The sequence below is a fragment of the Carcharodon carcharias genome, chromosome 23 (genome assembly GCF_017639515.1).
Source record: "Carcharodon carcharias isolate sCarCar2 chromosome 23, sCarCar2.pri, whole genome shotgun sequence".
NCBI lineage: Eukaryota > Metazoa > Chordata > Chondrichthyes > Lamniformes > Lamnidae > Carcharodon > Carcharodon carcharias.
Window position 1 is genome coordinate 33,610,253 of NC_054489.1, and position 14,619 is coordinate 33,624,871.

The following is a 14,619-nucleotide window of genomic DNA, read 5'->3' on the forward strand; positions in this document are numbered from 1 at the left end:
AAAAACAGAAAATGCTGGAAAAACTCAGCAGGTCTGACAGCATCTGAGGAGAGAGAAAAACAGAGATAACGATTCGAGTCTACATGGCTCTTCTTCAGAGCTGAGAAGAGACTGGTTGGGAGGTGAGGCGAGGTGAGATTGGTTAGATTTGTTAAATTTCTCTTGTTCTGAATCCATAATCACAAACATAAGTATGTAAAAAAGAAAGAAAAACACAAACTGAAGAAAACTGTAAAGCACAAATAACTCAAAGGGCTGTTGCAAGTCATTGACATTGGCTGAATGATAGCTACTTACTGTTTGCTGCACTGAAGCCAGTTTTGGCCATCTTTGCCACAATTTCCTTTCTCAGTTCCTTCAATGTTCAACTTTTCATAACAGAATCGATCAGCAGAATCTTAAACAAAAGCAAGTGTTCTGCTTTCAGGTAGTTTTCTATTTTTGACCTCGAAGTATTCCCTCAGCTCGACTGTGCTAATACTTTACATAAAACATTTCCAGGCTTTCCAACAGAGTCAGGAAGCGGGGTGGGGGAGGGGAAACGGAGGGGCAGGGGGTGGAATGGGGTTGGGTTGGAGGGGGGAAACCTTCCCAGCTTTCCTTTCTATTCCTGTGGTTGCTGAAGCATCAGGAATCAGTGCGCAGGAAGCCATTCTGACCTCCCACCGGGGTCCCTTTAACTAGAGATTCTTTCTTTGAGGGCTTGCATGCCCTGCCCTCTGTCATTGGTCAGGAAGCAGGAAGCAAGATGGCTGAATGAGAAAGCTATGGCCAAATCCATGCCAACTACAAGCATGTTCCTGACCCAGTCCGCTGTGTCAGGAAGATATAATAATTTTCATAATGTTATTTGGAATTTATTGTAAAATAGAGATATAGTGGGATCCGTGTCTATGTGTCTGGGACGTAATTGAGTTAGAGGCAGCTGATCTGAAGGCTTTGATGTAAGAAGAGTAGCCAGGTTTGAAATGCTAAATAGGTAAACATGGGTGAAGTTTTAAAATGTGAGATGTAAAAGGGAACATTTGCATTTTTAAATAAACCAGAGCAGCTTGAATTCAAAAGAGGGGGTGAAATGTTACACCTAGCCAGGAAAAGTTTAGAAACAGTGGGAAGAATGGCGCGCAGTGATATCAGGTGGGCGTCCCGATGTCATTTAGATTTTCAGTTCGGTGGGCGTACAGCCGACTCAGCTGCACACCCACCGAACTGTCTAAGGCCTATTTAAGGCCTGTGAAAAACTAATTACAACAGTTAATTGAGCTGCCCGTCCAACCTTAAGGTTGTTGGGCAGGCAGGCGAAGAGCCCAGACGGCCTTCGCATTTTTCATGAAACCTCATCCACGGGCGGGATGAGGCTTCACGAAGGGTTTTAAAATTCAATAAAATTTTTTTAAAATTTCATTGACATGTCCCAGCTCACGTGACACTTTTACATGAAGGGACATGTCTTATAATATTTTATTCTCTGAATTTAGCTTTTAAAAACTTCAACTAATCTCCCTGAGGCACCTCCGTATCTCAGGAAGATATCTGCGCTCTTTCACGCGCATGTGTGAAAGAGTGCAGGTCCTGACTCAGTAAATCCACCCCCCTGCACCCCACAGGGAGCGCTCAGCGCTTCCGGGTGAGCATCATACTGCCCGCCCACATAAAATGGTGGCACGCACGCGGTTGGGGGCGCCGATCGGGTTCGTGCTCGCTCATGCCCAACCCCGCATAATCTCCCTTGATGGGGAGAAAATTCAGCCCAATGTGTTTACTTTTCCCAAAGATTACTGGTAAAATTGGTACTATGATAGATTTTTATTATTAGAGAGGTGAAGTCCAAATGAAACAATGGGAATTTGCATTGAAAGGGGAAAATATATACAAAGAGAGAAGGATGTGTGCAAATGAAGGCATTCTAAGATCTAGCAAGTGTGAAAAGCCTCCAGCCTCTGTTCCTAAACTGCTGTCTGCAGGAACTGAAGTTAAGAAAATTCACTTTGAATTCAACTGATCAGGGCATCGCGTTACTTTGCCTGGGTCTTTTAAAATCTGTGTTTTTACTGCTGCCTTAACAGAGGTGTAATTGGGAGTTAGATTAATTAGGGGAGCTAGGGTTTGTCATAATAATAATTTGTGGACCTATGTATGTGCCTAAAATTATTAGTTTTATTAATAAATGTTTAATTTCATTTTGCAAAAACTGCCTAAGACAGATTGGACTTATTACTACTGAATTCAAAGCAAGCATCTTGAAATAAATATACAAATTGCAAAACAAGTTGTGGCAGTTGTTTCAAGTTTCCCTCTGGGAGTTGAGTAGCTCAGCATTTACCATCTGCTGCGCCATAACTGCTGCACACGGGTCAGTTTGGAGAAAACACCACCCAGCGAGAGAGGGGTTTCTTGATTGGTTAATATGCAAATTCCTTCTACTTTCTCCACTTTAGGTGATACCTTCCATGATTGCTTAAAAAACTCAAATATTCTGAACAATAAAAATCAAATCTTTAAGAAAATGTTTCAAGCATGGCGTTAAAAGTTAATATTCCAATTATTTCTATTAAATTATGAAATTAATTATTAATGACCTGTTTCCCCCAACTTTTATGAATATATTATATCCATTTGCTTTACAGTGTTCAATATCGAAATAAGATCCCATCAGAGACGGATTGGGTCTCATCCCTATATTCCAGTAGAAATGAGCAAGCTTACTTACCACGGCCCCAGATATAATTGCACTGTCTGTCTCTGGTTTGGCATCTTCCACCATAACAATGGCCCTGCAAATTGAAACACAAAACCCTAATGCAACAAAATAAAGCAGAAATGTAGGATATCTCTAGCTACTGAAGGTGGAAACTGTGGCAGGAAAAATAATTTAAATGTGCCACAGCGCCCACCCACCCAAGCAGCAGTCAAAATAAGTTAAAGATCTCCTATCTTCATTTCTGTTTTACGGCCCTGTGGAGACAGAATATTTCAGCTTCCTTTTGTTGGCTGGGAGCTTGTGTGTTGATGTTACCTACAGGAGCTACAGTGAGTGAATCCATTTGGATCCTTAGAGGTGACCATTCAGATTTGGATGGCAAGCTGTAACTAGTGGGGTGCCACAGGGTTCGGTTCTTGGGTCCCAACTATTTACAATCTATATTAATGACTTGGTTTCAGGGATAGAAGGTACTATTAGCTAAATTTGCAGATGACACCAAAATAGGTGGGAAAGTAAGTTGCAATGAAGAAATAAGAAATTTACAAATGGATATGGACAGGGTGGGTGAATGGGCCAAAATTTAGCAGATGGAGTTTAATGTGGATAAGCATAAGGTTATCCATTTTGGTCGGAAGAATAAAAAGGCGGCTTATTACTTAAATGGAGAGAAACTTCAGAATGCTTCAGTGCAGAGGGATCTGGGTGTCCTTGCGCATGAATTGCTGAAAGCTAGTATGCAGGTACAGCAAGTAATAAGGAAGGCAAATGGAATTTTGGCATTTGTTATTAAAGGAATAAAGTATAAAAATAGGGAAGTGTTGTTGCAACTGTACAAGGCACTAGTAAGACTGCACCTGGAGTACTTTGCATAGTTTTGGTTCCCTTACTTGAGGACGGATGTAGTTGCATTGGAGGCGGTTCAGAGCAGATTCACTAGATTGATTCCAGAGATGCGGGGCTTGTCTTATGAGGAGAGATAGAGCAGTTTAGACCTATACCCGCTAGAGTTTAGAAGGATGAGAGGAGATCTAATTGAGATTTATAAGTTGCTAAAGCGGATAGACAAAGTAGATGTGGAGCAGCTGTTTCCCATTGCGGGCCTTTCTAGAATGATAGGCCATAGTTTTAGGCTAAGGGGTGGTAGATTTAAATCAGAGATGAGGAGGAATAACTTTTCTCAAAGGATGGTGAATTTGTGGAATTCACTACCTCAGAGTTCTGTGGATGCCGGGATGCTGAATAAATTTAAGGAGGAGATAGACAGATTTTTAATTAGCAACGGGTTAAAAGGTTATGGGGAGAGGGCGGGAAATTGGAGTTGAGACCGAAATGAGATCAGCCATGATCGTAATGAATGGCAGGACAGGCTTGAGGGGCTGAATTGCCTACTCCTGCTCCTAGCTCTTATGTTATGTTATCAGTCTGCATGCTAGACAGCAGCCCAGGCAGGCTAAGAAGTCCCACCCTGTCTGCATGGTCCTGCCACAGGTCAACCTGTGTCCCACCAACTATGATGACCCGGCTGCCGGATCTATTTTTCATTTCAAAAAGTTGGACAGAGGACTCCTTCATTTTGCGGTGCACATTCCCACTTAACTGCAATGGTATCCTGCTGCTGCTTCCAAGCTAGAAGGCTTCCTATTAGCTCCCCAGCTTCAAGACCCGCCCGCCCACCATCCTTGGCGAGGTTGCCTGTGGCCGTGAGTTGGAAAATTTGGGGAAAATCACATTAAGTGACTGTTTCCCCACACAGTGCAGATTTCTGACCCCCATTTGTGTGTGTCTGTGGGGGCCTGAAGCCTGCAGGGATAATCCTGTCCCACTTTTAAAATATAGGGGTGAACTTTACGGGATTACCTGCGCCCCCCCCTCTCCCCCACCCTCCCGGGCTGCAAAGTCCATCAGCATTACGCTGACCAGAAAGCTGGTTGGCCCATGGCGATAATATGCAGGGGGCAGCCTTAATTACTTGACAGTGGGGACTTGAGCCCCTCAGGGACAGGAGGTCCCACCCTAGAGCGCCAGAAGAGAGTAGTGGCCACTGCTGGGACTACAGGCAGTCCCCAGGAAGGAAGATGATGTCTCCTGGACTTGAAGTTAAGCTTGGGCATTTTGGGTGGGCAGGGACAGGGACTGGAGACTAAGTCAATTGGGATGGGTGGGGGGGAAAGAGAGGGTTGGGGGTTGGGTTTTTAGAGGCTGATGAGGGAAGCACTAAGGGAGGGGTGCCATCTTGGGAGTGGGGGGGTGCAACTCCCATGGGCACAGGGCCCCCCCAAGGGAGGTACCCCCTTTCTGCCCGACAGCAGTGCACACAATCAAAGCTGCCGGGCTGGCCGCCTATCTTCCACCTTGCCCAGCTGTATGTATTATTGAGGCGGAGGAGAAATGTGGTCCTTAAGTGGCTATTAATAAGCCTAAAGGTGAATGGGCTGCCTGATGGCTTACCCACCCATTGTATTACGGAGGTCAGGTTGAGGGTTGAAGAGAAGGCCACCCTCTTTATTTGATGCGACTCCCCCACCTTCACAAATGTTGGTGGGAGGTGGTAGGGATACTAAAATGCTTGTTTCAAAGGATTTAACTTTTTCACCATTATTAAAAATAATGGTTGAAGTAACATGAGTCCGTTCAGGAGCTGAAACCCAACTAACCTCAACATGGGTCACAGGCAAATGCTCTTTGTGGGGTGCTCGCATACAGGTTAAAAGATCCCTAGCTTAGTACCTGATCTGTACTGAGTTATCTCAGCTGGGGTCAAAGTAGACTTTAGCACCCTGGGCTAGACAAGGAGGGGAAAAAAATATCAATTATACTTTCCGTGGCAAATCGATCTCCAGTGATCTCTACTGATTAATGTGTTGTGGGGTGTGTCAGGCTCATGCCTAGAATCAAATAGCCTGTCAGTATTCACTAGTTAGGTCTACACATGAAGAATGTGCACTTATGTGGGGTATGTAGGGTGACTGGCACTGATGGAAGTGCGTTCAACAAAGATCCATTGCCCTCAGGAGAAGGGAGGCAGCAAATCAGTGCAAAAAGGACAGAAAAGATACGGCCAAGGACCCAAATTACATCTTTGAGTAAACATGCGTTTTTTCCCAAGGCAGAGCGATTTTATGGGAGAACCGTAAACATGAAGAATAGTCATTTGAGAGGGATATAGGAGGATCCCGGTTGCCCCACCAGGATTCAGTGAATGGCTTCAGATAAAGAAAATTGGAACCACTTCCCTGCTCAAAAAAAAGAGGTCAGGCTTTGGTCTGACTGTGACATACAGACAACGCACATTTACCTGCTCATTCTCGCAATAGTAGCCATCCAGTTTATGAACATTCCAAGGGCACTAGACAGAGACAAAGCATGAAATCAATTAAGTCATATTTTATATTGCTATCAAGATTTCACAGTCTTTATGAGCTTATTTGGTTGGACTCTTCCTCCCATCCTGCCCTGAAGAATGAACAGGTATCAATTCAGTAGATGAAAGGTACCTCCACTCTAGACAGTAATATTCTTATCACATAGACAACTTAGAAAGGCTTTTTAATCTGGAAAAACTCAGCTGGTTATGGCAGCATCTATGGAGAGAAACAGAGTTAACATTTCAGGCCTGAGACCATTCATCAGACTGGGAAAAGTTAGAAAAGTAATATATGTTGAGATAGGTATGGGGGTCATAATCTGCTGACTATTTCCGCATCTGTAGTTTACTTTTCGAATAAGGTTCTTTAATCTGCCTTTTACTTATCTGCACGCATATCGTTCTCATGGATTTCTTTACATTTTCTCCATTTAGCTAAGTGTTCAGGCTTATTAATTAAGGCAGTATACAGGCCACAGTACTGTAGAGTATTCCAATGTAAGCTGGAGTCTCTTAGTGATCCCGAGGAAGCTATAAAGAAAGGTTTGCAATGCTGAACTTGTTTTCACTGGAGAAGAAAATGGAGGGAACACAGTAACATCTTTAAAATATCCAGATGTGTAGATGATGAATACGTAAGTAATCAACACTGCTTTAAAATTAAATCCTTCAAGCAAAATTATTTTTTCTCTTCCTCTAAAGGGTAGTAATATGCAAGGCAACAGGAGTAGTTATTCCAGTTAAATACTTTGTTGGGAAATTATATGGTTAAGTATATACTGATGATCTGCACAGTCTCCTAATATGAATTTCAAATCTTCATCTTCAAATCTCTTATGACTTTACTCCATCTTAGTTCTACAATCACTTCCAGTCTTGTAGCACTGCCAGACCATTTGGTTCTCTGGTTCCGGCCTTTTGGGTATTTCTCCCTCCAATCACTGATAGCAGAACCTACAGCTGCTTTGGTTCCATTTTCTTCCTTTCCAAAGAGCTCTTCCTTGTCACCTTCGAAAACTATCTCAGAATCTGTCTTTTCAATCAAGTTTACAATAACCATCACATTTCTACTTCTCTTTAACATTGAAGAAGAGTCATACGGACTTGAAACATTAGCTCTGTTTCCCTCTCCACAGATGCTGTCAGGCCTGCTGAGTTTTTCCAGCATTTTCTGTTTTGATGTCAGATTTCCAGCATCCGCAGTATTTTGCTTTTGTATTATTACAGTCACTTCTCCTTACCCCCTTCCACAACATCTCATTGCATTCCTTTATTATTATATTCCCCCCACTCTGTGATGTAGTTGGCAATGTTCTCTCTGTTAAAAGCACGGTATCAATGCAAGTTGCTTTTGCTACGTTGATCAAGCAGTGGGCATTTCAAAGATGCAATAGACCAGGTTTGAATAGTAGGATTTGCTTTGTAAATTTTGGGAGTTTAGAGAACACTTATACAAAACCTTCCCTCTGCAGATTAATTAGGCATGGTTCTGTTAATGGTACATGTGTGAGGGACAGACTGTAAAAGGCCCCTGTCCATTCATGTTGAAATCTAGGTAACAGACCTGAAATCAAACTCATAATACTCGTTTTCCCTGAACTCCAACACATTTCACTGCGTTATATTCACACCGCCTGACAGGAGGAGGAAAACATGTAAATGTCCATTATAATTACTACTGTCTGTCACAAATATGTTTTTGAATTAAAGCTGCAGATCTGGTACCACATACAGATTTGAAGGGTAGGTATCTTCCTGAAAAGTTATTTAGCAAATCTTTTTTTGTTTGCTTACATACAACATGATGAGATAAATCACATCAAATGGCATCACTTGAACATGACACTGCTGTAATGAACAAACAAGGTACTTTCCTACCTGGCTGGAGTCTCCTGTGCAGGTCTCTGCGATATCACAGTCATTCACTGCCTGCCTGCAAATCACACCCCGCGGTTCATACTGGAAAAAAGGCAGAGCGGAGACTTCACTTCATGCAGTGAAATCAAGCAACATTGGGCTTTGGGTTCCCATTTGTGGGTGAACTGTTGTTAATGCTAATGAGACCTTGACCTCAAGTGCTGCTATTTTCAGTGTATCCTGAAAAATAATATGTCTGAGGCCCACTGACATCTACTGACTGGGGAGCCAAATGATGTGGAGTCTGTCTGAAAGAATTAGGTTACACACAAAAGGTCTTACTTTATTATTATTACTATATTAAGGATGTAACCAGAAAATATAAATTCTGGTGCAATAAGGATTTTTCGAATTGCGAACCATCAAAACTCAGGAACAGAATGGGGAAATAGCACGACTATGCTCTGATTATTGCCTTAGGAGGTTGAGATGCTGACAATTTAATTAGAACAGAACTCTTTAATTATGATTGAAGAGCATTTTATGTATCAGGTAGTCTTTCCATACCCCCAGCTCTCTAGCATTATGTACCTCAATTCTATTCTATTCTTTTCAAAGACCATTTGTTTGTTTACTGTGGTATCAAGCACTATAATCCTCAGCCACTTCATCCTGCAACCTTCTTCAAAGGGTTAGGATGCACATTTGTTCCATTAGCTGCAGGGAAACATTTCTGAGAAAGAGGCACAAGCTTTACTGAATATAAATGAACTCAAGGGCTGTATGACAATACCTTGTTATAAAAATCTTGATGTCCTACAGGAGTGCAGTGCACTTGTGTTGGACGGTGAACTGCTGTTACCTACTTTAATTAATTATCAATCAGGACCTAAGTTTAACAGCCTTTAAACTCCTGCTAAAAGAGGGCAGGCTTGAGTTACAGAATGTCTCTGCAGTTTCCTGGAATTCGATTAATTGCCTTTGAGGTCCTATCAGTGTTAGTTCTTTTCTCATTTACCTCTTTTACCCTTCCTATGACTTGGTAGGGAGGCATAGGTTGATGGTGTATGCAAGTTTTTTTTTAATCTATTCATTCAAGGGACTTGGGCATCACTGGCTAGGCCATTTGCTGCCAACCCTAATTATCCTAGAGAAGGTGATGGTGAGCCGGCTTCTTAATGGCTGTAGTACATGTGGAGTAGGTACATCCACAGTGCATTAAGGAAGGGATTTCCTGGATTTTGACTCAGCAGCAGTGAAGGAACAGCAATATAATACAAGGCAGGATGGTGTGTGACTTGGAGGGGAACTTGCAGGTGGTGGTATTCCCATGTGTCTGCTGCTCTTGCCTTTCTAGGTGGTAGAGGTCGCGGGTTTGGAAGGTGCTGCCGAAGGAGCCTTGATGAGTTGCTGCAGTAGATGGTACACACTGCCGGTGGTGGAGTGAATGTTGAAGATGGTGGACGGGGTGCCAGTCAAGTGGGCTGCTTTGTCTTGGATGGTGTCGAGCTTCTTGAGTGCTGCTGGAACTGTACTCATCTAGGCAACTGGAGAATATTCAATTCCTGATATGTGCCTTAATTGTAAATGGTGGACAGGCTTTGGGAGTCAGGAGGTGAGTTACTCTCTGCATACGCCATGTCTGGTTGGTTTAGATGGACAAGATTGTTTTCTCCTATCCTCCTTTGCATGTATTGAAAACCTAAATCCTAGGTCAAACCTTATCCAAATATCCATGGAACCAAATACTGATAGGCTCTAAACAATGAAAAATCCTGAAATTCTCAGCAGCAGAACTCAAGATGATGGAAAAAATAAAGCTGCAGTCAGTGAGGTAACATACATTTCGAAGACTGGATCATAGAGAATAATGACAGTGCAGTCAAGGTGTGACTGTGATACACACTGCATTCATTCTCTGCCTAGGGTTAAAGTATTTCTCTGTGAATCGCCACATGGTGGAGAGGTTTGTTTGTTTTGACATTCCCAAGTGATGACATTGGGGGCTCCTTGCTCCCAGTAAGGCCACCCAACGCTGGAAAGAACTTACTGAACAACTCCTCAACCATGAATCCACAGAGGCAGCTGATACTCTCCAGGCTATTCCTGGGTTATCAAGCACTATAATCCTCAGCCACTTCATCCTGCACTCCTCTTCAAAGGGTTAGGATGCACATTTGTTCCATTAGCTGCAGGGAAACATTTCTGGGAAAGAGGCACAAGCTTTACTGAATATAAATGAACTCAAGGGCTGTATGACAATACCTTGTTATAAAAACCCTGATGTCCCACAGGAGTGCAGTGCACTCATTTTAGAACGGAAGGTGAGCTGCTGCTACCTACTTTAATGAATTATCAACCAGGACCTAAATTTAACAGCCTTTAAACTCCTGTTAAAAGAGGGCAGGCTCGAGTTACAGAAAGTCACTGTAGTTTCCTGGAGCTCGATTAATTGCCTTTGAGGTCCCATCAGTGTTAGTTCTTTTCTCATTTTCCTCTTTTGCCTTTCCTATTCTACCCTGTGGTAGAATCCATGGGCGAATCACCAGTAATGGAAGAGTTGCAACAAGCAATCAAATGACAGAAAAGCAACAAAGCCAGCAGCCCTAATAGTATTCAAGCTGAGGTCTTCAAAATGGTGGACCTTTGTTCTCTTGTACTATGTACTCATCCAATGAATTTGGGGGGAAAAATGAACACCATACCCCCCGCCCCAGACTTCAGGAATGCAACAATTGTGACCATCTTCAAGAAGGGAGATAATTCACAGTGTGGAAACTATTTCCCTCTTGCCTGTAGCAGGGAAAATCTTAAACCGCTTCCTTCTTGTGGCTGAGGAAATCCTTCCAGAGGAACCTCCAACACAGCACCAGGAACTCTACATTGCATTCTTCAATCTGACCAAAGCATTTGGCTCAGTAAATCGCAAGGCTCTGTGGAATGTGCTCCAAGATCTGGATGGCCAAGAAACTTCAGTGCAATATTGCAACTGCTTCACGATGACATTACTACAACTGTCTTGAGTGGGAGATCTGAAACAGACACCTTCAAAATCCGGGCCAGGTGTCAAGCAAAGCTGTGTGATAGCCCCTATACAATTTACAATTTACCCGACAGTGAATATTCACCTCATCAAAGATCAACTACCCTCTGGTGTCAGTATTAAATACTATCTAAATGGAAAACTCTTAACCTCAGTCACCTCTGTAACAGAACTAAACTGGCCACCATAGATATTTTTGATCTCCAATTTGCAGATGACTGTAGAGTTGTTGCCCACTCTGCACCAAGTTTGCAAGCCATTCTTAATATCTTCAATTCTGCATACAAGAAACTCTATCCTTGGATATTGCCAAAACAAAATTAATATCAACCCATCCCTGGTCAGCCAAATATTCCACTCCCCACATATGTTGAAGGAGGGACTCTGGAGTATGTTGAGATTTCCTATATCTTGGCAGCCTCCATTGATGAGGAGATCCAACACCAGATCAGCTGTGCCAGCTCAGCCTTCTACGAACAACAGCAGCAAGTGTTTGCAACAAAGACATTTGCAAGTCAACAAAAGCCCTAGTGTACAGAGCAGTTATCGTCACCGCACTCCTGTACCAGAGTGAGACTTGGATTGTGTATCAGTGACACACAAAAGCACGAGAGAAATTCCATCGGCAATGTCTCCTCTGCACCCTCTGGATTCAATGGGAGGAGTGTCGAACAAATGCCAGTGTCCTTGACGCCAACCTCCTGCAAAGTCAACTTCGAAGAACTGGACATAGTGTCTGAATGGCTGAAAATTGTCTCCCTGCTGGGTCCTGTTTCCTCACCAATCAAGAGGCCAACATTCCAGGCAAGGACAAAGAAACTGCTTCAAAGACACTCTGAAGCACTCCTTGAAGTGTAGCACATTGATATCAGTGACTAGAAGGAGTTAGCTATCAAGTGTTCAGAATGGTGACAATTTGTTCATCAAACTGCATTGCGCTTTGAGTCACAATGAGGCAGAGCAGCAGCAGAGAATTAGAGAAAAGGAAGCAAATCCTGTACTTCTGGTCCTACTACCTCGGACATCCTACCCCATGTACCTAAAGAACTGCGTGTCAAGAATTGGCCTGTTCAGTCACATGAAGACCTTCAGCAACCCATGACCCTGTTTAGACGCCATCCAAGAATTGAGGGGCAGGTGGTGACAAACGTTAAAATAGCTTAGCACATGCTTTACACGGTGTATCTTACTTAAAAAGCCCTCCATGTGACATTATAATTCATATAGCCCCTTTTGGTTTGGGATAGATACAATTATCAAACATTTCCTGATTGAAAGTTCATGTTTGCCAAGATTCAACTGCGCAGAGTCTTCGTAAGGATGTGGAAAAAGAGCTGGGGAAAGAGACTCATCGAATGGCTCCTGCAAAGAATTGGCACAGGCAAGACTCAAAACCCAGACCAGCCTGCCCTCTTCTGGATTAGCATGATTTTTTACCAGAATGTTCTCTGCTTACAGTTGATTTAACCATGGAACTACTGCTAGTTATTTTGTACTGTAGCATAGTTTAATGCTAACAACTAATTTACCAGGAACTTGAATCAGAATGTCCAATTGCATGAAACATGACTTTTTTTCATGGGACATGGGCATCGCTGACAAGGCCAGCATTTGCTGCCCCTCTCTGCTCAGTCTTTGAACTGAGTGGCTTGCTCAGCCATTTCAGAGGGCAATTAAGAATCAACCACATGTAGGCCAGACCAGGTAAAGACGGGGGCAGTTTTCATCCCCTAAAGGGGACTAGTGAACCAACAATCGATGATAATTTTATGTTCACCATCACACACTAACTTTCAATTCCTGATTTTTTATTAATTTAATTTAAATACCACCAGCTGCCATTGTGGGATTGAACCTGTGCCCTCAGAACATTAGCCTATGCCTCTGAATCACTAGTCTAGTGAGATTACAACACCACCATATCCCCCACTATTTGCGGTTATCTAGAACAGATCTTCACCCTGTTTATTCAGACTGTGCTCCAAGAAGAGAATCATGGGTAAAAGGAGACTAAAACATTCTCAGTAGGTCTATTAAATAATTGCCTGTTAGACTGAGTTGTATTGACACAGCAACCATCTTACCTGACAACCTCGACAGCATAGTCCATCACTGCACATCGCATTGTGGGTTAGAGTACACTTCTTGCAGCACTTACCACCAACTTTGTCGCATTCCTACATGAAATAAATTAACTCATCATCTATGCATATATAGTGGCCTCTAGTTTAATAGAAGTGCTTTCTCAACTATATACTTAACCAAAATCAGACTTATTGCAGATTTATTTAATTTAACCTGTTCAACTTGCCAAGTTTGATTCTGCAAGGGTAGAAATTGGTGCAGGTGACAACTGAGGGTGAGCTTTGCTAAAATCATTCAACACAACAATGAACCCAGCCAACTGAGGCGTGAAGTAGTGCATAAATGTTGCATTTAACTGGCACAAAGAAAGTAAATTGTTTATAGTATTAGGTACAGAGATGTCAAAATCAAGGGCTGATTTTTAAATTGGCCCTTCCCAGTAAGGAGCAGAGACTATTGATTCAGAAATCATGGGCCTGCTGCGTCTGACTTTTTGCCTACTTTAATTATTGGATAGAAAACTGGGGCTGTTTTTCCATGAGAATCAAATCTGCACTGCCTGCACAGTCGCACCTCACTGGGAGGCCTAGGTTGGAAATCAGGGTGCAATAGTGCATCCTCAAACTAACCCTTCAGACACCAACAATGAAAACTGCTTTGTGAAATTTATGAGTTACAATCAGTGCAAGCGTAATAAAAAGTTCTTGTGTGGCTTGACAGACACCAATTGGATGAATTCCCAGTACCAATATCACAAGGGCCTCTCAGGACATAATGTCATTCAGCAAGAACATATCGAGAGTGAAGGGTCTGGCCACATGTAAGCACTCTAGCGTCTCTGGATTAAAGCAGCTCTCCTCTCTGATACACATGTGCAAAATTGGTGATGAAGTAGTGGATGGGATAAGTGCAACCATCTTCCTCCCAGTTTAACTTTTTCCATTTTGTCCTCCTTCTAGAAATGGTTTGGTATAGCAATTCCCAACAGCCCCATTACTGTAGCTGCTGCACGATGTTCAGTGCTTGTTGTTAAATCTGTATAAAATCCAAGTTGGCAGTTTGATTTCTACCCAACATTTTCTTAATAAAACTGGCAGCATTAGAATTATAGAACAGTTATGGAACAAAAGGAGGCCATTTAGCCTTTTGCATCCATGTCAGCCCTTTGCAAGGGCAACTCAGTTAGTACCACACCCCTGCCCTTTACCGATAGCCCTGCAAAATTTGCCTCTTCAGATCATTATCAAATTTCCTTTTGAAAGCCACATTTGAATTCTGCTTCACCATATTGTTAGGCAGTGCATTGATCCTCATCACCTACTACACAAAAATATTTTTCCTTATGTATCTGCTTTTGCCAATCATCTTAAATCGATGTTCTCTGGTTCTCAACCCTTCTGCCGATGGGAACAGTTTCTCCATATACACTCTGTCCAAACCCCTCATGATTTTGAACACCTCTAACAAATATCCTCTCAACCTTTTCTTCTCTAAGGACAACAGTCCCAGCTTCTCCAATCTATCCATGCCATCAACTTTTCCTCATTCTTGGAACCTTTCTTGTAA

General features: G+C 42.6%; 1 protein-coding gene across 1 annotated transcript in view; it reads right to left on the bottom strand.

Annotated features, from left to right (window-relative positions):
* Positions 1–14,619, bottom strand: part of adam11 (ADAM metallopeptidase domain 11) — a 172,152-nt gene that overhangs the window by 8,335 nt on the left and 149,198 nt on the right. Inside the window, exons 18-22 of the mRNA XM_041173265.1 lie at positions 13,053–13,145; positions 7,947–8,027; positions 6,000–6,050; positions 2,711–2,774; positions 298–397 (exon numbers count right to left, since the gene is read on the bottom strand). Coding sequence (XP_041029199.1) covers positions 298–397; positions 2,711–2,774; positions 6,000–6,050; positions 7,947–8,027; positions 13,053–13,145 — 389 coding nt within the window. The remainder of the gene's footprint in view (positions 1–297; positions 398–2,710; positions 2,775–5,999; positions 6,051–7,946; positions 8,028–13,052; positions 13,146–14,619) is intronic.